Consider the following 25,372-nt stretch of genomic DNA (forward strand, 5'->3'; position numbering starts at 1 on the left):
AATAAATATATAGAATATGCAAGTAATAAGTGACAAACCTGATATTTGGTTGATATCGACCACAACCACCATGGCCTGCTTTTTTATTGGGATCTTCGCTTTCTTTACCCACATCCATTTCATCTCCACCTTCACAAATATTTTTACCTTTACACAGATCATAAACGAAAGCTAATCTTTTACGTGGCTGTCCCTTTGATTTCATTACAACTTCTTTAATTTTCGGATTATTCTGAAAACCACAAAAAAATGATATAATAACAGATATTTTAAATACTACGGTTAACTTACTGGACTGACTAATAATTTACTGCAAAAGAAGCAAACGCATCTCAAGATCTTTATTGTTTTTGTTACGAATCCTACGTGGAAAACTGGTTTTGCCAGCTCGATATGTCCGAAATGTCCAGGACATTCTGTCATATTTCCGGCACATGTCTGGCATCTTGAGCTTCTGTCTATGACACCTTGTCTGGGGTCCATAAGACCGCATAGTTTGGGGCGGCCTGCTTCCATGGTTTCTGGGAAGCGGATGCCCCCTTCTGTGACTGACATTCGTCTCTGGAAAGTAAAAGAGAATATATTTAATATAATAATAATACTTTATTTGAAATAGGATAACCTAATATAAACATGCTAAAGTACATATAGTCAAAACAATACAAGTATTGATATAGTCCATAACATAATTTAAAAAGTAAAAAACTAAAACTAATTTAAAATGTCAATACCTAAAGCCACAAACATTTGATAATTTAAAATTTAAAAAGTAAAAAACTGAAACTAATTAAAATGTCAATATCGAAAGCCACAAACATTTGAATAAAATACCAATGCGCTTAATGTAAGCACAATAAGTATACATACAAGGCAACACAAATACATTCAACACATCTTATTCTCTATAATATATTTTTTAAACTGTACTTGAATGTATTAATGTTTCTACAAGTTCTTAAATCGAGAGGTAGTTCATTATATTCTCTAAACCCTTTGCAAATTAAAGAATTCATCATAAAGCTATTTTTAAACTCAACAATATGTAGATTATTTGTACCCCTTGTATTATAATCATGTACATCTCTCTGAAAAGAAACATATTTTTGAAAGTAAGATGGAGCCAACGAGTTCAATATTTTATATACAAAAACCATGGTTAGGTAATGCAAACGTTGACGAACTGACAACCATTCAAGTGATTTTAACATAATCAATATTGGCGTTATTCTACTAGTTCTCAATATGATGCGCATCCCTCTATTTTGAAGTTTTTGTAACTGACTAATTTTATTAAGACTGAATAAATATACAATCGATGCACAGTAATCAAAGTGTGGCTGTATTATTGTATTATATACAGTTACTTTAGTCTCAGTCGACAGATTTTGAGCTAATCTGGTGAAAAAGTACAATTTTTTTGAAATTTTTTTACTTATATACTCAAAATGTCAATCAAATGACAGCACGTTATCGAGCTGAAAACCTAAATATTTTGCCGTTTTTACAATTTTGATCTCTTCATTGTTAATGTGTAAATTAATCAGATTTAAATTTATTAAACTATACTTATATTTAAAAGTAAAAATAACAGCTTTGGTTTTATCAATATTTAGTTTTAATTTATTCATGTTGAGGTATTTATTAACTCGATCAAGTGTTCTGTTCATCTTCTCTACAGCATTCTCTAACTTAACATCACTACATGCTATCAAAGTATCATCAGCAAAAAGATTGATAAATTCACAATCCAAAAACAAATCTATATCATTTATATACAGTATGAAGAGGAGTGGTCCAAGGACACTACCTTGAGGTACCCCTACCAAAATGTCTTTCTCAGTCGATACTGTATTATTAAAACATACTTTTTGCCTGCGATTGCTTAGATAATCTTCAAACCAACTTAAAACCTTACCGGAAACTCCATATTGTTCAATTTTAGCTAATAAAATGTTTCTATCAATGGTTTCAAAAGCTCTTTTCAGATCCAAAAAAACTCCAATAGTATATTTACCATCTTTTATATCATTCTTTAGCTTGCAGATTGTTAGTTGTAATGCAGTTTCACAAGAATCGTTCTTTCTAAACCCAAATTGATTTTCTATTAAAATTGAATTCCTTTTTACATGTTCCATTAATTGCTCATAAACAACTAGCTCCAGGAGTTTCTCAATTGTCGGTAATGCATTAATAGGTCTAAATTCCTCAGCCTTATTTGTATTACTGATCTTTTGGATAGGAATAATTGTACTAGTTTTAAGCTGATTTGGCACCTTACCAGCATCCAGTGACGTATTAATTAAGTTTAGTATGATGTGACCAATTGTCTCATAAATTTCCTTTAACGTTCCACCATTTAAGATTTCATAGTTAGAATATTTATTATCCAACACATTCATAAATGAACCTAACTCTTTCAAAGTTAATTGTACAAAATTGTCAAATGGCAAATAAAGATTACAATTTACATTTATCCAATCATTAAAAAAATCTGCATGACTTACAATACTAGAAATACTCTCAACAAAATATTCATTAAAACCCATAGATATGTCCATACTGTCTCTTTTAACGGCTATTTCACCAGTGATGTTGCATCGAAATTGAACACATTTAGGTGTATCTTTTGTATTTGTATTGACCAATTTTTTTCGTGTCTTCCACATTTTTTTAGGATTTGATCTATAATTATCTATTTGATTATAATAGTATGCAGATTTTTTGGACTTTAAAGTACTAACTACATCATTTCTATGTTTTTTGAAATTATTCCACATAACTTGTTTTTGTGTTTCATGACCACATGATTTGAAATTCTTATATGCATCATCACGAATTTTAATTTTTTTATAAACCTCATTATCAAACCATGGTAATTTAGGATTATGTTTACAAGTCTGAATAGGTGCATTATTATCAATTTCAATTTTACAATTTTCATGTATTTGTTGGTAGATAACATCCACATCAGTAGAATCCAAATTCCAGTTATATGAAATTAAGTTAGTTTTTATTTTCAAATAATTTTTTTCATTTAAATTTCTATATTGTTTAATAATCATATTAGATGTGGATTTCGTATTATTAAGATTTACTGATATTACTGAGTGATCACTAATTTTAGGAGAATCATAAACGTTGGATGTGATTTGGAGAAGATAGATATATATCCTTAAACCAATTATAAATTTTTGTTATGACTACTTCTTACATTTATTAGTAGCTCTAGGAAGAAAAGTATAAGAGTTCCATTGATTTGTATAGTTCTTAGCAGAAGAAGTTGCTTTTCTATTAGGTTTTGTTTTATTAACCCCACTTTTAATACAATCTCTATACAATTTAAACTTAATTGTTTAGGTAGGTAATAGACAATAAGTCATAAGACTGACAATTATCATAAGTATTATCACATGCAGGGAGGCATCTAGTGATGTACTCCTTTTTTTACACATTAACCACATTAAATGAAATTAACAGAATCTCAATGTTAATGTGAATTATATTTAGCTCACAGAACGCATGGTCCAAACAGGGTGTGAGTTAAATACAACTCATGTGGCATTTAATGTGTTAAACTTCAATACTGGGTATATATCACATGCTTATACACATTTAGTATTAATCAATTAACAGAACTATTCGTTTCAATCACAGAAATGTATTTGGTTTATTCACTAAAGTTTCTCTGTATGTTTTTCACTCACTTTCATCTTTGACATATGTTAGTCTGGTGTCTTGATGGATGGCTTCATTGGTTATGAACCATAGTATTCCTAGTATTGTTCTTAATATTTTGGATTGAAATCTTTGTATTATTTCAATATTGGAATGTGCGGCTATTCCCCATAATTCTAGTCCAAACTGGTTTCAAGATTGATTTGTAGATATTTTAGTTTCAGTTTTGATTTTCTGTCATCCCCTTGTGTCATTCCTTTACTGTTTAAGTATACAGTCAGACATGTTTCCCTACACGTGGTAAATTTTAGGTGTAGTGATTTATTTTAAGTTATTTTGATTCTCCATTTTGTTATCAATTATTGTTTGTAGGATTTCTGAGGCTATTTTTGGGATTTTTGTTAGATGATTGTATTATTGTATCACCTGCAAATGTGGCTGTGGTGATATTTGTATCTGTTGATAGGTCAGCAGCGAATATAAGATATAACATGGGGAAAAAAGATATCAAAGTGGTGCTACATGAAATGGATACACCAAGGACTCAATTTTGGTTAAATCGTAATTTTATACTGAATAAATCATTTTTTCAAATCGCTTCAATTGGGCAAGATTGAGGATTCCATAGACTGTTAATGACTGACCCAGTCATATTCAGCAATGAATTGAAATTATTGTATGTGTGTAGTGACTCTTGAAAACAGGTTACCAGAAGTAAAAAATGAAGCATTCTATAAAGATTGACTCAAAAGAACTGTTTCCGAAAGGAATTATAATTTAGGGGTGCATATTATAAGCGGGTCTAGGAAGGTATGAGATGGTGAAGGGCACAATTAACGCAGCACAAGTATCAAGAAATTTTGGAAAATAGTCTTGTACCAAATGCTCACTATCTCTACCCAGACTTTTAAAAACAACTAAAAAACAGTTTAGAGACAATAACATTAAGTCCTCTCTAACTTATACATACATATAGATTATACATCAGATTATACATTATATATAGATTTACTGTATAGTAAATCTAACTTTGGTAAATTTAGATTAAAGTGCGAGAGTCTTGACTGGTATTCTCTCCTATCACAATCGTCTGAGCCATTTAAATCATTTCATAATACAATATGTGAATTTTTTGAAAGGTCTTTTCCTAAACAAAAGATTAAAATTAAAAATAGAAAACCTTGGATTACAAATGGCATTAAAAATTCCTGCAAAACCATGAGATCGCTCCATTATATCAAAAAATATTACCAAGATGAATGGTTTGTTACCTATTATAATCAATATAAAAAGATATACAGAAATGTTATTAAAACTGCAAAAGAAAACTGCTACAAGCATAGAATAGAAAACTCCTCAAATGTTACTAGGGAAACTTGGTCTATAATAAATGAATTAAGGGGTAAACACAGATCAGGTAATAGTCATCACACTCCACTTCCAAATGACTGTAATGAATTTTACTGTAGCATAGCCGAAACTTTAACAGCACAGTTGAGACATGGTACAGATCCTATGTCATATCTGAAGAAAACAGAAGTTATGTGTCCCTTCATAATTTATGATACTAATGTTGAGGAATTGAAAGAGATATTTAAATCAATCAGAAACAAAAACTCTTCGGGTTATGATGACATCTCTATAAGAGTTTTCAATAATCTACCAAACTCTGCTTTGGATGTTTTATCTATTTTAATTAATGATAGTTTTAATGCTGGCACATTTCCCGATTTCCTGAAGATAAATGTTGTAATTCCATTGCACAAGGGTGGAGATCACATAAACCCTTCCAATTACAGGCCAATTTCTCTGATACCTACCTTGGCAAAAATAATAGAGAAAATTGTTAAAGCAAGATTAATACAATTTTTAGAGGTTAACCAACTACTAAGTCCGAAACAGTTTGGTTTCCGTGGTAACACTGGCACGACCGACGCGATTTTCAGTTTTTTAGAGATAGCTTACAATAATATTAATTTAGGCGAGATGGTTGCGGCAGTGTTCTGTGATTTAACGAAGGCTTTTGACTGTGTCAATCATGGTTTGCTGCTGCAGAAGCTTAAACACTACGGAATTAAAGATAAGTCACTGAGTTGGATGGAGTCATATTTGTCGGGTAGGAGTCAGTTTGTTAGAACAGACTGTGACTCTGACTTGATGAATGTAACTTGGGGAGTGCCCCAAGGCTCGGTATTGGGACCAGTTCTGTTTTTTGTATATATAAACGATTTAGCCTACTTTGATGTATCTGCTCATTTCACCCTTTATGCAGATGATACCACTCTTATATGGCATGCTAAAGATTTGAATGTCTTACGCCAATCTGTAGGTAGGGAACTCTTAATGATTGGAAATTGGTGCACGGCGAACTTTTTGACATTAAACACTTCTAAAACCAAGCTTCTGTGTTTTAAACATGTTATGCCTGAATTACATCTGGAACTTGAACCTCAGCTGTCCGTCAGGTTTCTTGGCCTGAATATTGATCCTGACCTTAAATTTAAATCGCATATCAAAGCCTTGAATTCAAAACTTGCATCTGGATGCTATGCAATACGGTCGACTAGAAGGGAGCTTGGTTTTGCCCAAGCAAGAACTGTGTACTTTGCACTAGTAGAGTCACATCTTAGATTCGCAATTCAGTTTTGGGGAGCGTGTAGTCAGGAGCTTTTCAGTAGTATGTTTTTGCTTCAAAAAAAGGCAGTACGCCTGTTGTGCCAGGTAAATTCTAGAGAAACGTGTAAACCTTTATTTATTAAACACAGTATCCTTACACTTGTATCTCTTTTCATTTTGGAAACGGCAAGCATTATTTTTAAGAATAAACATCTATATGAAAATAATAATCGATCTGGACGATTTGCTAGCAATTTAGCTTTGATTACACCTAGAAGCACACTAGTCAAAGACTCATTTATTTTTAACGGCATCAAAATTTTTAATAAACTACCTAGTGAAATAAAAAATTTGGAAACTATTAGAAAGTTTCGAAATTCATTAGATAGACTGCTCGCTAAGAGGGCCTATTATGATCTGACAGAATTTTTTGAGGACCATTGGAGCTGATGTATTTGTGATCTTGTGTATATTTTTTTTTTTTTGTCAATTTGTTTGTCATTATTGTTTGTGATTTAGTTTTACAGCTTGTAGTTTGTTTGTTTTTTATTTTTGACAATACTACATATTTTGTAGTTGTTATATAATGTAAATGTGTTATGTGTTATATTTTATATTTAGTCATATTTTAATTTAATTCATTTATTTAAAACTCTTAAACAGTGTTTGTCAACAAGATTTTTTCTTACGACAATAAACATATATTCTCTCTCTCTCTCTCTCATGGCCTTCGGACAGTCCAGACCTTAATGTTAATGAGACATTGTGGCATAAAATGAAGTAAAAATTGGGTAATGATCCCCTCAGAACTGTCACTGTCTTGAAGAGAAAATTAGGTGAATTATGTGAGAGTTTCGACCCTGACTTGTGCCAATTCTTAGTAAGAACAATGCCAGACAGGATTGCCACAGTTGTAAAGGTGATAAATATAACCCCATATTAAAATAGTAATTTCTTGAATTGTCAGACATTTAGTTGACACAATATTATGCAATATTTTCATTTATTTTTCTGCCAGCACTACAATTTAAAATATATTGAAAACAAGGCATTCCAATATTTTATTATTAAGGTACTAGTACACTTTAGAAGACCAAAAATAAGCATTTTTTTCTCAGAATCTTTATTAAAAATGAACAAATAACTTTTTACATATTAATATCTAACTCTTAGAGAATACAAAAAACATATCTTTTTTCATTTATGCACGTACACTAATATTGTAGAGGGCGCCAAAGTGGAGGCATCGAAAAAAAAAAGGAGTTCCAATGGCGGACAGTTAATCTCAGGATTGGGATCTCTAAAACAAAAAAATCGTACAGCATTTGAAAAAGGAAGGTTTCTAAGTGACAATTTACCATCGTTAGTGAAAAATTCTGCAAAAAAATTTTGTGAAAAATCGCCGGTTTTTCTTCAGTTTTTCATGGTTCAAAAATATTTATTTTTTGGTCAAATTGTGGTAAATTGTCACGTAAGGAACCTTCCTTTTTCAAATGCAGTACGATTTTTTTGTTTCAGATATCCCAATCCTGAGATTAACTGTCTGCCATCATTTTTCGAAGCCTCGACTTTTGTGCCCTCTACATACAATATTAGTGTATGTGCATAAATGAAAAAAGATATATTTTTTGTACTCTCTAAGAGTTAGATATTAATATGTAAAAAGTTTTATGTTCATTTTTAATAAGGGTTCTGAGAAAAAAATTCTTAAAAAAATAATTATTTTTGGTCTTCTAAAGTGTACTAGTACCTTAACGATAGACTTTAATATTGTTGAGCTCGTTCTCTAATTCAATAAGGAAGTTTGTGAAGATGAATATTTTCAATAAACTTTCATTTGTCGGAACATTTAGTTGTTAGGGACCATATCGCACCCTCAGTGCAAGACTGCAGTAACTCAAAATTTTATGAAAATAAGTAATCATGGAATTAGATTGTAAACATGCATATCTATCCAGTGTAAAACTTTAGTAACTTTCAAATGCTCAACCGGCTAAATATCACAACTCTCACACCGACATTAGCACAGCGATAAAGGCACGAAAATAAACAAAATCGTCTTTATCTCGAAACTTACTTATTTTGACTTACTGCAGTCTTGCACTGAGGGTGCAATATATTCTCTTCAAATGAAACAACTAAATTATGCATTTATTTATAAAAATTATTTTAAATAAGTACTGTAAAATTCATATAAACTTAGTTAACAGAATATAAGAAAAGCCTATCATGTTATATTTTATTTCATTACATGAATTACTGATTTCTATTTTTTTATATATAAGTACTAACAATTTCCACAGTTTTGACTGTATTCCTTCACGCAGTAGTTCTCTACAGTTCTTTCTGTTTTACCAGTCTACAAATTTCTACTTTCCATTGCTTCGTCCACCTCATCTCTGAAAGGTCTTTAAGGTCTGCCTCTCTTCCTTCTTCCTGTCGGGTACCACTCTGTTATTCTGTTTGTCCAACGTACTTGGTCTGTACTTCCAACATGTCCGTACCAGGTTAATGGGTGCGTTCGGACGACCATAGCGGCTGGCTGTCAGCAGAAATCGGCTGAGTGGTTGTATCCAGCCGTGATAGGGAAAGCTTAGTAAATCTCTAAGCGGCTGACTTCCAGCGGTGACGTCTGACAGCTACTGCTGGCTCAGCTGTCCAGCCGCTGTGGTCGTCCGAACACACCCAATCACTTCTACAGTCAGAAACATGAAAGAATACCCATGAATGATCACATCAATCACTTATTTTGTATTTGCTGTCTTTTTCTATAAATAACAAATGTTATATTGTTGTATTTGCTGTCGTTTTCTATAACATTTGTTATTTATAGAAAAAGACACCAAATACAAAATAAGTGATTGATGTGATCGTTCATGTGTATTCTTTAATTTTTCTGACTGTATGTAGTCTATTATATCCGAGTTTATGTCCTCATGTACCGTTTCGAAATCGGTAACTGAACCACAACTGAACGGTCCTTTTGATACATGCCTTCAAGCAGAAACTATTTGTACTGACTTGCACAGTTAGGATTGTTTTCATTTTTACTGATCACTGCTATGAGATCAGCTGATGATTCAATAATAGAATAATCCACAATCCACGCTATTAGTACCTGTGAATCTTGATTTCCGTTTAAATAATTATTAATTCTTTTTTTTTCAAATTAATCTTAAAAATATGGATAATTTATTATTTTTTTTTTTTTCATAGAAGACAGAAGAAAGAGATTTTATGTCAGATAGGTATTGATTCTGAGGAAGATTTTGAAGTTGAAGTGATGTTTAATGAACATGTTAGAAATGATAATTTCTAACCATCTAGCAAACTACTAGTGGTACTCGTACTGAAAATGGCTCAGTCGCAACTCGAACTTGAAATGGTACAAAAATACGTTCCAAGAGGGTTACGTACCGGTAATCGGTTCGGGATCGAAAGAAAACTGTTCAAGGGCGATTCTGCACATTAAAACGGTCCATTCAATTTCATTATGGTTCAAGGGATCGTACAAATGTGTGGTCTTGGAACGAACCTATTGTTAGGTACAGTGGAACCCCGATAAGTCGGCCCCCGATAACCCGAAAGTCCGGCTAACCCGGACCGATTTTCATCAGATAAACATTTTGATTTTCAATATTTTGTATTTTTCAATTTAATTGTGGCTTATTTCCAATCAAAATAGTTAATTATCAGACAAACCTTTAAACAATAAAAATGTATGTAATATAATATTTGAGAGATAATGTGTACCTATGTGTGTAATTTGAACTACAATATGTATACGATATTAAAAATGACTCATAGCATACGCCGCAGAAACAACAGCCACCTGTCTGTAGTATCTATTCCTTTTTATTTCAAACTGTCAACATTGTTTAGGAAAGACTATTTAAAAAATTCTTTTATAAACAATGGTCTTTAGTATTGTGTGTCTTGTATTGTTCGCTTCCATTTGCGTACGTTTGGGTTTGGTGTTTTTTTAGTAATTTTAATGAGTAGGTACTGTGCATATTTATAAATATATTTCATGTTATTTCAATTCCAACGGAGTTTATCTGTAAGTATACCGTATTTTATTAATTTTTACCATATTCTCCGGCTATCTCGGATTTTCGATAACCCGGATCGGTCGCGGTCCCGATTAATCCGAGTTATCGGGGTTCCACTGTATTCAGTTTTCTTTAGGTTTATTTCCATCCCATTCTTTGTATATTCCTGTTTCAGTGTTTTCATCATAAAGCTGAGGTCATCTTCATCTTGTGCAATCACTATTTACTCATCAGCAAAACTAAGGATATATAGGTATTCTTTCTTTCTACAGTTGTGCTCACAACGAGGCACCGACCCTCGCTCCCTAATATCCCTCGTACTGCTCTTACCATATTATCGATCGTCACATGCATTATTTTAAATGCGAGAGTTCACCAAAATGAAGAGTAGGATACTAAGCTCTAGGCTAGGATACGATGGTCTCCGTAGTGAGCGTACCCTAAGAAACACTTTCTTTTCCATGGTTTCAGGGTTTTTTCCAGGAATATTTTGAACAGGGTAGGGGACGTGGAGCAGCCCTGTAGGAGTTTCTTTATTGTCTTAAATGGACTGTATATTATATTGATTGTTTTGATAGCTATTTTGTTATTCTTGTAGAGTGCTTTTACTGCTTCTATCAATTTCCTATTTTATGTATGCCTATTAGGGCCGGTTGTTCGAACGCTAATCCAAACTGATCATTATCAAATATTTAATTACAATTATATTTGATTAAGTGTACTTCTGACAGATGTCGCATTTTGAGGTTATGTTGACTGATTTATTTTATTATTTTGGTTTTAATTTAAAATAAAACACAAATAAACTCTTTCTGATGTTAATTTCTTGTTTTTACTTACAAATCAATAATAATAATAATAAGCAATTTTTAATAATTTAAGAGCTGCGGCTATATTTTAATTACTGTTTTACCTACAATCAATAACTGATTAGTGCTTTACATGTATTTTTCATGTCGCGATTTGATTTCCATCAAGAAAATTGATTACAATAAATGATTGATTATAATCAACTTCTTGATTAGCGTTCGAACAACCGGCCCTTAGTATCTCAAAACTGTTATGCCTTGATTGGTGCACTAAAGGTTCATCCTGTAATATTATCTTATTATTCCTAATATTGTGGGTATTTCCATCAATTATTTCCCATTACATCACTGCCTGAATCTATTGGTCCTAGCAGTTCATGTTTTTCATGTAAGAGGGTGCCACTTATATAAATATTTTTATGGATTCCCTTTTCTATAATTTCATTCTAATTTGTTACATTCCTTCTCTTATCAAATTTTCATTTAATTTCACCCCTTCCGTATTTATTTTAATAAATGGCCTTTCACTATCAAGTAAGTAGGTACACTACAAAATTATGAGGATACATCACAAAATTTTCCATGATGTACCTAAGTAAATCTCTAAAGCTAATCCAAATTTGGAATAAATGCAATCTTATCAGTTTGCTCTCCAAATAACAAACAAACTGGATACCTAGGACAACAAACAGAAATTTGCATTTTACATATAAATTAGATAAATACAACATTTTAGCGTTGAGTGTAGGTTATCCATCCTTCTCCAACCAAAATATTAGAAATATATTTCAAATTCACTTTATTTAAACTATTTATTTACATATATTTGATCTGGGGAAAAGTTTTTTACATTCAATATTTCACAAGATGTTTTCACTACAGTTTGTCTGTCAACATAACGTCTACCAGCAAGGTAAAATAAGCTTCTAAAATACAGGATTAAAAAGCATATTGGTCATTTAAAAATACTACCAAATTGAAGAGGAACGTCTAAAGTGCAATATACTTACAATTTCATCTGGACTAAGTATTCCAAATTGCACTCTTTTAACTGTCCTCAACGGAGCTTTACTATCGTTGGTAGCCATTTTGAAGGCTCGACAACGAATCGAACTCTCCGAAATCCGTTCCTCCTCTGTCACTAAAAAATACGCAATTTCGTGAGATGGGCTCGACAAAGCGCATGCCCGACAATTAATAGTTCTTTCTCTTTTTGTATCACAGTAAAATAAAAGAAAACAAGTAATTGAAGATAGCTACAGAACGAAATATTTGAGTTTGGCAGCGTTGCCATGTCTTTAGAATGTATGTATTGTACGCTTCAGAAGTTTTTTAAAAGTAGGCCATACAATCATTGAAGAAGAAAGAAGAAAACTGGTTGCACCCCTGTCAAATTTGACTGATGTGTCATGTCATTGACCCCCACCCTTAAAAGTTTATATTTGTTGTTGTTATATTTTTAAAATTTGCTTATTTTTTATTTTTTTAATAAACATGATCTAGTGAACAATGTATTGCAGTATTTTTATGCTGCAATTATCACATATTAAGTCCGTCCATTTTATTTTATTATTTAATTAATACTCTATAATTTTGAATTATGGATAATTACAAAAATATTTCAGACCAAAGCAACACCAGTGCCTGTTTTGTATGTGCAATTAAAGAAAATTTATGTATTGTATCAGAAAATTTGGAGGAAAATGATGTCTTTATGAAACTATTTAAATTAGAGGTATTTATAGTACTAGGTCTTAGGCCCACAATTAAAAAAATTAAGATTACCTCTCTCATGAGACTCCCTTATTCAGCTATTCATGTAGAGTGAACAACTTTTCTAATATGAAAAATTTTCGGAAGGGGGCAGAGCATGAAATCGTCAACTTTAGAGCATCTGACAACTAGAGTACCCTTAAAAATTTGTTGGACAATATTACCAGTAAATTATAAGTTTTTTATCAAACAATTCTGCAAAAATCAGCTGTGAGGGTTTAAATTTTATGATTCTTTATGATGTGTTCATCCCCCCAAACATAGCAAAATTATGAAGTCCTAAAATTTATGCCCTCGCACCTTATTTTTGCAGGATTGTTTTATAAAAATACTTACAATTTACTGGTAATATTGAAAAGTTGTCCCCCTCGACCTGAATAGGGAGGTGATCATGTTTTTAAGTATGTGCCCAAGGTCTATACAGTAAACTTTTTCACTTAACTGAAGTTTTTTTTTATTTTTTAGCCCAGTCAAGAAATAAAAAGATATATTTGTGTTATATGTTTAAAACCAGTTAAAGAAATTTGTCAATTTATATATATTACACAAATGAAGAGAAACTTAAAAGATAATAATATGAATGATGTTTGTAAAGTATGTTTCCAGTCGGAAAAATTAATTTCATTTCCTCCACATTTACTTGATGTTTTCAGAAGTATATTTTACGGAGAGGTAATCATTATATTCTCTTATGAATTTCTTATAAAACATTTTATTTAGATATATACATGATGGCTAAAAACAATGTTATCAAATTTATGTTTTTTTATAGAGCATTTATTTAAGATTGCTCATCAAGATAAATTAATAATTGTATTACACCTTTCTATACATGATTGTCTTGCTTCCTGAGATATTTTGATTTTTTGTAGATTGCTTGGCACGGTGAGCTTAAAACATGTTATTATCTACTTTAATATAGCTTCAACTTTTTTTGTTGGAATATCTTCTACAACTCAAAAATAGACAATACAAGACAAAACTTAAATCCGCTAAGCGTCCCTTTTTGAAAAAATTGATTTTTTCTAAAAAAATATAAATTTCTGAAAAGTAACATTTTACATAAATATTTTGCAATAACTATCGTTGTAATCGTTTGAAAAATGAAAGAAACGTTTATTCAAACTTCTATATTAATAGTACATGAACACAGCATTATATAAATACAGGGTGGGCCAAAGAAAAGAGTCCACCTCGATATTTGGCAGTAGTTATTCGATTTAAAAAAAAATGCTGAAACAGGTCGACTTTTATTTTTATATTGCAATTTTTTCGCATATATTTCATACTAGTGACGTCATCCACTAGAGCGTGATGATGTAATCAATGATTTTTTTAAATGGAAATAGGGGTCGTGTGGCAGCTCATTTGAAAGGGTGTTCAATTATCTATTGAGTAATATAAACATTGATATCATTATTTATACAGGGTGACCAAAAAAATATTGTTTGAATTAATTAATTGACGCAAAAAGGAGAATGTACTTTTAATTTATTTAACTCAAAATACATTGTACTGCTGCCAGAAAATAGAAAAAAAATGGTTATTTCACAAATAAACATTATTTTTCGCTTAAATTAAATCACAAACAGCCTCCCACCTACCTCTTTTGCTACCTCTTTTGACAGTTTTAACATTTAATTTAAGCATACAGCAATGTTTATTTGCCCAATAAACAGTTTTTTTTTAGTTTCTGACAGCAATAAAATGTATTTTGAGTTAAGTAAATAAATTACATAACTAGTGTTAATTAATTTAATTCAAAAATTTTTTTTTGCCACCATGTATAAATAATGATATTATTGTTTATATTACTGAATAGAGAATTGAACACCCTTTCAAATGAGCTTCCACACGACCCCTATTGCCATTTAAAAAATCATCGATTACGTCATCACGCCCAGATGGATGACGTCACTAGTATGTAATACATATCAAAAAATTTTAATTTAAAAATAAAAATCGACCTGTTTTGGCATTTCCTTAAAATCTAATAATTACTACCAGATATCGAGGTGGACTCTTTTCTTTGGCCCACCCTGTATAAATAAATACATATCTAATTTTTTTCTTTTATCCACTAGTTTGCAAATTAAAAAAAAAGAATGTGTGTGTGTACGTAGATCAGCATTTAACAAGATGAAAATATTTCTCTGTAGTAGTGACATAAATCTTGATCTGAGAGTGCTTATGCTGCGGTGTTATATCTTCTCCACTTTATTATATGGAGTTGAGTCATGGACCATGAAGATGGGCAGCATTAAAAACATTGAAGCTTTTGAGATGTGGTGTTACAGTAGAATGCTCCGTGTATCTTGGGTGGACCATGTGACGAATGCCGAAATTTTACGTCGGATCGGAAAAGGATGTGAAGTTGTACTTACTGTTAAAAGAAGAAAGCTTGAATACTTTGGCCATGTTACGAGAGGTGACAAATTCTCGCTGCTGAGACTGATCATCCAGGGTAAAATCAGGGGTAAGAGAAGTATCGGTAGGCGCAGAATATCTTGGTTAAGAAATCTGAGGGAATGGTTCGGCTGCAGTTCCATCGACCTATTTAGGGCGGCCGCCAGTAAAATAAGAATAGCTGTGATGATTTCCAACCTCCGATAGGAGACGGACTTTAAGAAGAAGTATGTAAGAAGTTATACTTCTATTCGATATGCGGGAGGGGTCAAGAAATTCTTCAAACATTTCAGAAATTTATATATTTTTTAGAAAAAATCATTTTTTTTGTGGATTTAAATTTTGTCTTGTATTGTCTACTTTTGAGTTGTAGAAGATAAGTTGAAGCTATATTAAATTAGATAATAATGTGTTTCAAGCTCACCGTGTTGGTACAAGAAAAATCATTCACTAAAAAACTAATCTTCCTCCTCCTCATAACTTGAGCCCTTGTCTAATGCCTGTGCCATGTCTAACGTATGTGCCAATCGAAATATTGTTAGCTTGCTGTCTTCATTGGTTGCTATCCTGTTCCAGATGGACTGTCATTTAGGGAATGTTCCCACCAGATTCTTCATTTGATCTGCCCATCATGTTGGCCATCTTCATTTTGGTCTTCGGCCTTCTACTTCCTTCCACTACCGATAGTTCTATTGTCCCTGTTCTTCTAGCTGTGTGGCCAAGTAGCACAATAAAAACATTTTAGTTTTATTTAAGGTTTATAAAGGTTTTATTGTGGTAAATAAGAAGATACTGGTTTTAAAGTTACCTTGCAGATATACTGCCAGAACTTTAAAACTGTTAAGCATTTGTCACTAGTTTTAAAGCATCTAATAAGAGTATCAAATAAGACTAATTAATCTTAATAGGTAATTTGTCTTATTGTAGTTTTAAAATGGTTTATTCTCAGTTCACTTTAAAACTAATCGGTTTTATGAAGATCATCCGGACTGTTTGGTTTTATTAGCTTCTAGTTTAATTGTTAATAGCTTTAGTTTTATTGCAGTTTTAAAGATTCTCCTAATATGACTAAGGAAACCTATTATTAAAACTACTTAATCTCAAGACTATTATGTCAGTAAAACATATGCCTTAAAACTATTTTTTTAGTTTTCTTTAAAGTTGCTTTCTTAAAAGCAATTATTAGGCTATATTAAAACCAAACGCTCTTAACTGAATAAATTTAGTTATCGTAAAGACTAAACTATGCTTCTTGTTAGAAACAATAAAACTAAACGCATCCCATCTTCTTTCATGTCCAAAATGGTCGGCCATTTGTTTTAGAGCGAAACAGTGGTGTAGTGTGTTATAAAAAGTGGAAGTACAGTTAGTATGGAAGAAATTAGTCGCAAATACTTAAAATACACTCACCGGCACAAAATTCCGCCACCCAAAATTTTTGAAAAAGTTTGACAGTTTATAACTTTATTATTTGTACTCCGATTTTCAAGATTCTTGCACCAGTTTGTAGGTACATATATTGACATCTTTTGGTATTATTCCGGTAACACAAAAATTTTGCTTGCATGGCATTATACAGGGGTGAATGGAAGCGATATATTTTCTGCTAAATTTAAAACATTCTGTGGAAAAATTTAAGAGCTGATTTTGTTTCATAGTCCTGTCATATTATCCCGGGGGCATCACTAAAATTTTGTTTTTTGAATTATCCGAATATCTCTTTTCTTGTAAGAGCTGTACCATTTTTTGTAACGAAAAACACTGATTTACTCATAAAATATAGGTTGGATTGATAAGATTAGAATGGCCCACATGCTGCCCAGATCTTAATCATATTGAGTATTTATAAGATGAATTAAAAAAATGCTATTCGCCGTCATCCTAGGCCTCCAGAAAATTTGGTGCAGTTATGGCCCGGGTAGTGGAATATGGGGCTATTCCCCGGGCAAGGATAACACATCCTTATTCGATGCCAAACAGATTGCGAGCAGTCGTTGCTGCAAGAAGTGGACATGCCCGCTATTGAATTGTTTTGTTTTGTTGTTAATTTTGTTTTGTTTTGTTAATTTCAGTGCTTTTGATATTTTTAATTAAAAAACCTTCAAAGCAGTGTTTTTACTTACAACTCTTACAAAAAAGATATATTCGGATAATTCAAAAAACAAAACCTTAGTGATACTTCCAGGATAATACAAAAGGAGTATGAAATAAAATCAGCCCTCCAATTTGTCCACAGAATGTTTTAAAGTTAGGAGAAAATACAACGCTTCCATTCACCCCGTATAATGACATCTAAGGAAAAAAAATTTGTTACCAGAATAATGAAAAACACCACCAATACACGTACCTACAAACTGATGCAAGAATTTTGAAAATCGGAGTACAAATAATAAAGTTACAGATTTTCAAATTTAATCAAAAATTTTGGGTGGCGGAATTTTGTGCAGGTTAGTGTATAAACGAACTGGCCATTTTAAAAGAAAAATATAACACACACAGCATTACGACGCCTAAATTTTAGGTTAGATTCACATTAAAACCAAGTGGAATTATTGACAGCAGCATTAAAACTAAACGGTTTTAATTCCAAGGCAACCTTACTTTTATGTAGGATATAAGCTCGTGAAAAGGTATAAAATAAAACCATTTGATTTTAACAATTCTCTGTCGATAGGCCAAATAGTTTTATTTGGATTTCGGCCATATTGCTTTCTGGAGATGCTGAAAGCCATGATAGATTACAATATAAGGGTTACATAAAAATTATAAATAAGCGACTTAAAGACATAAATTCGATTTATTTTAACATTAAAACATTCAAATTGTAGATAAAATTATTTTTCTTTCAAATTAATATTTTTCGGATTTAATTTTTTTTATTAATTTTATTTTTTAATCGCCAAAAGTCAGAAATTTTAGGGCGCCTGCGATAATTAGACCTATTTTTGTTAACATTATCAATAAAGTTGGCTGCGCAAGTGTTTTTCTACCTTGACAGTCCGAAATAACCAAGTACTTTTTATTATTTTATGGTTACAAATACGTATCTACCTATCATAACACATGTGAAAATTTGTTGGCCTATAATATGTATATGGGTTTAAAGAATCATTTAATATGTTAAATTGTCTTAAAAAGTCTCCATTTAAGAAACCTTTTTAAGTTTGCTATAAAACTGCCTGCACTTAAAGTGTCTTTTAACATGGTTTTAAAAGCACCTTCCCAGCAGCTCTAAATCAGTTGCGTAAGAAAACAAAGTTTTAAAAAGGTTTTTATTTTTGGTTTTATTGACCTCTTTCAGAGTGGGCCCTTTTATGCTGAAACCGGTTTTATTGCAACCTTAAGGTTCACTTAAAAACCAAATGGTTTTAATTTTCCACATTTCCACATAAATCCACATTTCACAGGCTTTGATGTTGCTTTTATCGATTTATTTTTTTTCGATCTTTTTTACTAGTCCATGTTTCAGTAGTATTCCTTTTTATTGTTCGATCTTCCCATATTTTAATTAATTTATTTGTTGCGGTTCGGGCCATTGCTAGTCTACAGTCTACACTTGATTTCTGAAGAGCTATCGACATTGATGGTTATCACGGAGCCCAAGTATACAATTGTTTCTACTACGTAGAAATTCACCATTTTTTTTTATTTATTTTTATTTATTAACGGTTTCACCATTGTTAAAAAAAGTAATACAATGAATTATAAAATAGTTGACATATGTAGTTAAATTCTAACATATACAATAAAAAACAATATAAAACGTGTTAAAAATATGATGTAACACCATAAACAAACTAAACATGATCAACACAATTTAACAATTGCCTAAAAGAATAAATTAAACTAAAAAATGGATCAACAGTATGTGTTAAAGTGCCTAAGAGCTCTAGTCATCGGTTCATTTCTACCATAATTAGTACGGTGATACTCAATATAGAATAAAGAAGGATTTCGTAAGTTGTAACTGGTTGTATTAATTCGGATTCCCGATAGTAATTCAGGACAGTTATAGACCTGGATCCCGCGTAAGAAAGAAAAGTTGATTAATAGCAAGCTGAAAATTTGTTAATAGCTTAAAGGTGTCTAGTCGGACAAACTTTGATGCACGGGAACACTGGAACAGGGGAAGTTTTAACTGTGGAGCATGATAAACGTGTCGTCCTGACAAGTTTATGATTGTGAAAAATAGCAAGTTGTTTTTAAGTTTATTCGATAGCCAACGTTATGTAATATATGAGAAAATGTTTGTCCGACAAAAATGTTGGGCATTTTAACGAGTCCGACACGTAGAACATGTCACATCACAGGAATTATGTTGGTGATGAACAGCAGTCTGATTTTTGCATGAGAGTTTAATGAAAGGTTAAAAAAGCAATTGGAAGTTCTGTCCGACAAAATTAATGGGAAGTTTCCGTAGTCGGACATTCTAAACAGGTAAGATATAGACAAAAATGCTGGTGATAAATAGCTTTCCGATAAAGACGAAATTTAATTAAGTAAATTATTCCTTACCAAGAATGACTGTTGTCGGAAAAAAATAAGGGGTAGATTTTGTAGTCGGACAATTTAAAAAAATAATTTTTGCAATTTCAATAAGGGGTGATTATTCTATGTCAAAAGTACCTGCAATCAATTACAATCGATATCTTTCGATTTATCTCAACATCATTTAGATACCTCACTGTAATACATTTATAGTAGATCAGGCAAATTATATTATGGATTGAGTGGTGTAGCTATCTTTGTCTGCCACATGCGCGGGATCGCTTGGTTAAAAGAGATAGATAGACCACCTATCGACTTTTTGCACTGTATTCCCTGTCTACCCTTATGTCTATGAATACATTTCCATTTAAGAAAAACTGTCACTTTTGACAATAATTCATAATAAATTGCAATCGTAACTTCAAATTTAAACTATTCGATTTATTTTGGCAGCAAATTATTTCTAGCCTTGTGACATATTAATTACATTATTATTTCATTTGTAGAAAGTTGAGAAAAATTACGTTATACAATTTTAGTAATAATTTATTTAGGTACCCTTTTTCAATCAAGCAAAGCATTATAGCACGAAGAATAATATTCAATAGAATTTTCACAATTATCTGGCAACTGAATATCATTGAATTGATGACCAAGTATTTTACTAACTTTGTAAAATGTTCGAAAATTACTCAAAAATGTTCCGTTGAATGGTTTCACTTTTGATTTGGCGACTTAAAATTTAAACTGTTGACACTCAAAAATAGACACAAAAACACTCCATAGTTAATATAAATTTTAATTTTCAACACACGTGGCAAACAGAAACTCAGAGACCATGTACTTTCAAATACTACTTTGTATAGCACAAAGTGTCACACTGACAAATGCAGCCTTCTAATACATACTTCTAAGCATAATGTGTCATATTTACGTCTATTCTTATAAGCACCAAAGTTTTAGACTCTTCACATTTTTCAATGTCGTTTACAGGGTTAAGATTTGAGTATGGAAAAAAATGTATACAACGTTTTTTGTAGGAAATTTTCCGTACTTTCTGATGCACCTAATTAGAAAACCCTAAGAGATTGCTTTCACATGTTCTTTGACATTTTTTATTGTCATTTTGAGAATATCTAGAACAAGCTCCACCCAAAAAAATAATTGTTTTGCAATATATACATGCATTGATACTTACCTCACTGTTTTTGGAGTGTGCATGTATATATATGCACATGCAAATATGTGAATATAAATAATAACATACAACTAAAATAGCTTTATCAATATGTGACTAAGTGATTCTGAAAAAATGTTTTTTTATTTATTTCCTTCGATTTGCCCAAACTTTTTGTCCGACATATAACTTTTTGCGTTACAAAATATAATTTGTACATAAACAAATCAAAATTAGCTTGCTATTTATCACCAACATTTTTGTCTATATCTTACATGTTTAGAATGTCCGACTAGGAAAATTTCCCATTAATTTTGTCCGACAGAACTTCCAATTGCTTTTTTAACCTTTCATTAAACTCTCATGCAAGAATCAGACTGCTATTCATCACCAACATAGTTCCTGTGATGTGACATGTTCTACGTGTCGGACTCGTTAAAATGCCCAACCTTTTTGTCGGAGAAACATTTTTTCATATAGTATATAACGTTGGCTATTGAATAAACTTAAAAACAACTTGCTATTTTTCACCATCATAAACTTGTCAGGACGACACGTTTATCATGTTCCACCGTTAAAACTTCCCCTGTTCCAGTGTTCCCGTGCATCAATGTTTGTCCGACTAGACACCGTTAAGCTATTAACAAATTTTCAGCTTGCTATTAATCAACTTTTTTTTCTTACGCGGGATCCAGGTCTATTAAGAAAGCCGTTAATTAGTTTATAGATAAAAAGCATTTCTAGTTTTATTCGTCTATTTACAAGAAGTGACAAATTCAAATGCTGAAGAACATCATTGTTGTTAAAATTATTGAGAATTTGCAATTTAAATCTAGCGTATCGAGCAAAACGTACTTAAATATTCTCAATTAAGACTTTGTCAACCAATAAGGAGACCAAATAATGGAAGCATACTCTAGGGATGATCGAACTATTGAACAATATAAAACTCGAAGAATGGATACAGAAAAAACTTTGTATTCCTTTTTACAAAACCTAGAGATCTGTTAGCATTAGATGATAGAACACGCAGGTGATTTGGTGCTGTAGATTGTTATTTGTTCTGTGTACAATTGTTGTTCAGTAATGGTAATAATTTCGACTTTGAAAAACTTATAATTTCAGCCAAATGTTATTTAAATTTACTACTATTCTATAATTCTACTATTTTTTAGGTAAAATACAACTGCTCTGAAGAATATATATGTAACAAGTGCCTTATTGAATTAGAAAATATATCAAATTTTATATTATTTGTTAAAAGTAATAAAGAGTCTATAATTTACAAAATCCCAGTTAAATATGAATTTAGTTATACGCAAGTTACAGAAGATATTGTTGAAAATAAAGAAATTTCAAAAGATTTGGCTATTGTTAAGTCCGTTGAAATAAAAGAGGAACCTTTACAGGATGATGATGACGATGATATATTTGAAGAAACAGAATCATTATTTAAAAATGAAGATGCTTCTGTTAAATTTGAAAATAATAATAATTTTGATTTAAAAGCCGAAGAAATTAAAATAGAGGATTACAAGGTAAGTCTGTGTGTAGTTGCAGTGATAGATAAGTTACTCATTTAGATAACCAAGCAGCTATTCTGGCAGTAATGAATCCACTCACCAAATCAAAACTGGCGAGGAACTGCAAAGATTCCTTCAAGAACCTGGCAAAAGACAATAAAGTGTCTTTAATGAATGAACGAGCATATGTTCAATTCAATTTATTAACCAAAATTTACAATTTTAAGTAGGTATAATAATAGTGTACAGAAAGACACCTAGATCTGAAAACATATGTGTGTGTCTATAGAAAAATCCTGAATAAATATTAATTATTAGTTATTAACAAACATGTTGTTCTGAAGCTATTTTCTTGTGGCATTTTTACAATTTTAACTATTTAGAATGGGAAATAAGCCACAATATTATTAAAAAATGATTTTTATTAACGTTTCGACGCCCAAATCGGGTGCCGTTGTCAAAATACAAAATACTATTAATATAAACAAGAATGTTGTTGCTTAGTAAAAAAATTCTTCTAATAATTTATTTAATTTGACTCATTTATATCGGCAATTCAGATACATATGATGATACATTTTAAAGTAGAAGACTTTAAAATGATATTGCCAATATTTATGAGTTGCGTTCCTGGGACGGCTTTACTGAAAGATAGTTCATTCGATTACATGAAATCAACCCCAACTCAAGAATATCCGTCACAAAAAAATCATAGCATGTGATCTGTCTTTAAAAAGACAACCACATGCAACGGTGACATTAAAATTCTCGCGTTAGAGATCTCATAGTAAATCACGAGGGAAAACCAGGAAAAACCTCGTGATACTATCCCGACATCGTAAGTATTTGTGATAAGATATGTAGATGATGTGTTTTCAATATGGCCTCATAGATCAGAATTGTTGGATACATTCCTGAATATTATAAACGATCAAGAAGATACAATAAAATTTACAATGGAAAAGGAATATAATAACACCCTGCCTTTCCTCGATGTTTTAGTCTTAAAGAAGGATACTGGATATGAGACTCAAGTGTATAGAAAACCAACACATACCAACAGATATCTCAACTACAAATCAAATCACAACATCAACGTTAAAAAGGGAATCATAAAATCCTTATATGATAGAGCCAAAATTACTTGTTCTAACGAAAATTCCTTTTTAGAAGAAAAACAATTCTTAACATCTGTTTTATTAAAAAATGATTATCCTTTATCGTTTATAAATAAGGAATTGTCAAGATTGGATCGAATGGAACAGAACAACATAGAACGGGATCCTACAACATTCACAAGAAATAATACGAGGAAAATATCAATACCATACATAAAAGGACTATCCGAGAAACTTAAAACAATAGGAAATAAATTCAACATTTTAACAACATTCAAAACAACCAACACATTGAGATCTATTCTATCTAAAACTAAACCTAACAATGAACAAGAAAGGACAAAGAATTGTATTTATAAAATACCTTGTGAATGCGAACAGTTTTATATAGGTGAAACATCAAGACCATTAAACGTTAGAATAAGTGAACATCAATCTTATATTAAAAATAGAGAATTTGATAGATCTCAAATATGTCAACACGCATGGGATAATGAACATAGAGTTCAATGGAGAGATTCAAGTATAGTCCTGAAAGAAACAGATAGTAAAAAGAGAAAAATCAAAGAAGCGGCTCTAATTATGCTAAACGAAACCAATTGTGTCGCAAATTCCTCGGTGGAATGCAGTAGGATGTGGATACCCATACTGAAAGAGGAAGTCAATAGAAAGAAAATACCACAATTAGTAAGTCAATAGTCGAGTTAGTACATATTTTATATTTTAGTATTACTTATATACCCATGTATTATTGATATTATTTATAATTTAAACAAAATTATAGTAAAGTCAGAATTTGGTATTAATTTTGAGAGTAAATTAAATGTAAGACCAAATACTTACGATGTCGGGATAGTATCACGAGGTTTTTCCTGGTTTTCCCTCGTGATTTACTATGATTTCTCTAACGCGAGAATTTTAATGTCACCGTTGCATGTGGTTGTCTTTTTAAAGACAGATCACATGCTATGATTTTTTTGTGACGGATATTCTTGAGTTGGGGTTGATTTCATGTAATCGAATGAACTATCTTTCAGTAAAGCCGTCCCAGGAACGCAACTCATAAATATTGGCAATATCATTTTAAAGTCTTCTACTTTAAAATGTATCATCATATGTATCTGAATTGCCGATATAAATGAGTCAAATTAAATAAATTATTAGAAGAATTTTTTTACTAAGCAACAACATTCTTGTTTATATTAATAGTATTTTGTATTTTGACAACGGCACCCGATTTGGGCGTCGAAACGTTAATAAAAATCATTTTTTAATAATATTGTGGCTTATTTCCCATTCTAAATAGTTAAAATTAACAAACATAACTTAAAAAAAAATTGAGAATCAAAATTATTAGGAAATTAACTTAAAACTAAGTAAACAACATATCTATATAATATGTAAAAAAAAAACAGCATATAGGTATTAAGAATTCCAAATTAAAAAAAAATCAGGATTTACAATTCAAATTGTGTTTTGTTTCCAGTAATACAATCAACTACTTTTTTATTAAACTTTTTAATAGATTTGATTTCTTTTATGTTGTTTGGCAGTAAATTATAATACTTGGGTGCCCTAAAAATCACGGAATGTTGGCTTATTCCTCGAATTAACTGTGGTAAAACTAGGTTTTTTTTATGTTGCCTCTAGTTTGATAATTATGTTCTATTAGTGTCTGTTTGGAGAAATTTTTGTGAATATATGTGCAACATGTTGAAATATAGAGTGTTTTCAA

The 25,372-nt window shown here is 31.2% G+C and overlaps 2 protein-coding genes across 2 annotated transcripts in view; one reads left to right on the forward strand and one right to left on the reverse strand.

Annotated features, from left to right (window-relative positions):
* Positions 1–12,307, reverse strand: part of LOC114349455 (DNA-directed RNA polymerase II subunit RPB1) — a 48,636-nt gene extending 36,329 nt beyond the window's left edge. The window contains exons 1-3 of the mRNA XM_028299835.2: positions 12,163–12,307; positions 292–561; positions 39–232 (exon numbers count right to left, since the gene is read on the reverse strand). Coding sequence (XP_028155636.1) covers positions 39–232; positions 292–561; positions 12,163–12,240 — 542 coding nt within the window. The 5' untranslated portion in view covers positions 12,241–12,307. The remainder of the gene's footprint in view (positions 1–38; positions 233–291; positions 562–12,162) is intronic.
* Positions 12,308–12,579: 272 nt separating this feature from the next.
* The window catches only part of LOC114349456 (gastrula zinc finger protein XlCGF58.1-like), a 49,629-nt gene continuing 36,836 nt past the window's right edge, over positions 12,580–25,372 (forward strand). The window contains exons 1-3 of the mRNA XM_028299836.2: positions 12,580–12,887; positions 13,391–13,597; positions 22,172–22,534. Of these exons, the coding sequence (XP_028155637.1) occupies positions 12,753–12,887; positions 13,391–13,597; positions 22,172–22,534 (705 nt within the window). The 5' untranslated portion in view covers positions 12,580–12,752. The remainder of the gene's footprint in view (positions 12,888–13,390; positions 13,598–22,171; positions 22,535–25,372) is intronic.

The sequence above is a fragment of the Diabrotica virgifera genome, chromosome 6 (assembly GCF_917563875.1).
Source record: "Diabrotica virgifera virgifera chromosome 6, PGI_DIABVI_V3a".
NCBI classification, from domain to species: domain Eukaryota; kingdom Metazoa; phylum Arthropoda; class Insecta; order Coleoptera; family Chrysomelidae; genus Diabrotica; species Diabrotica virgifera.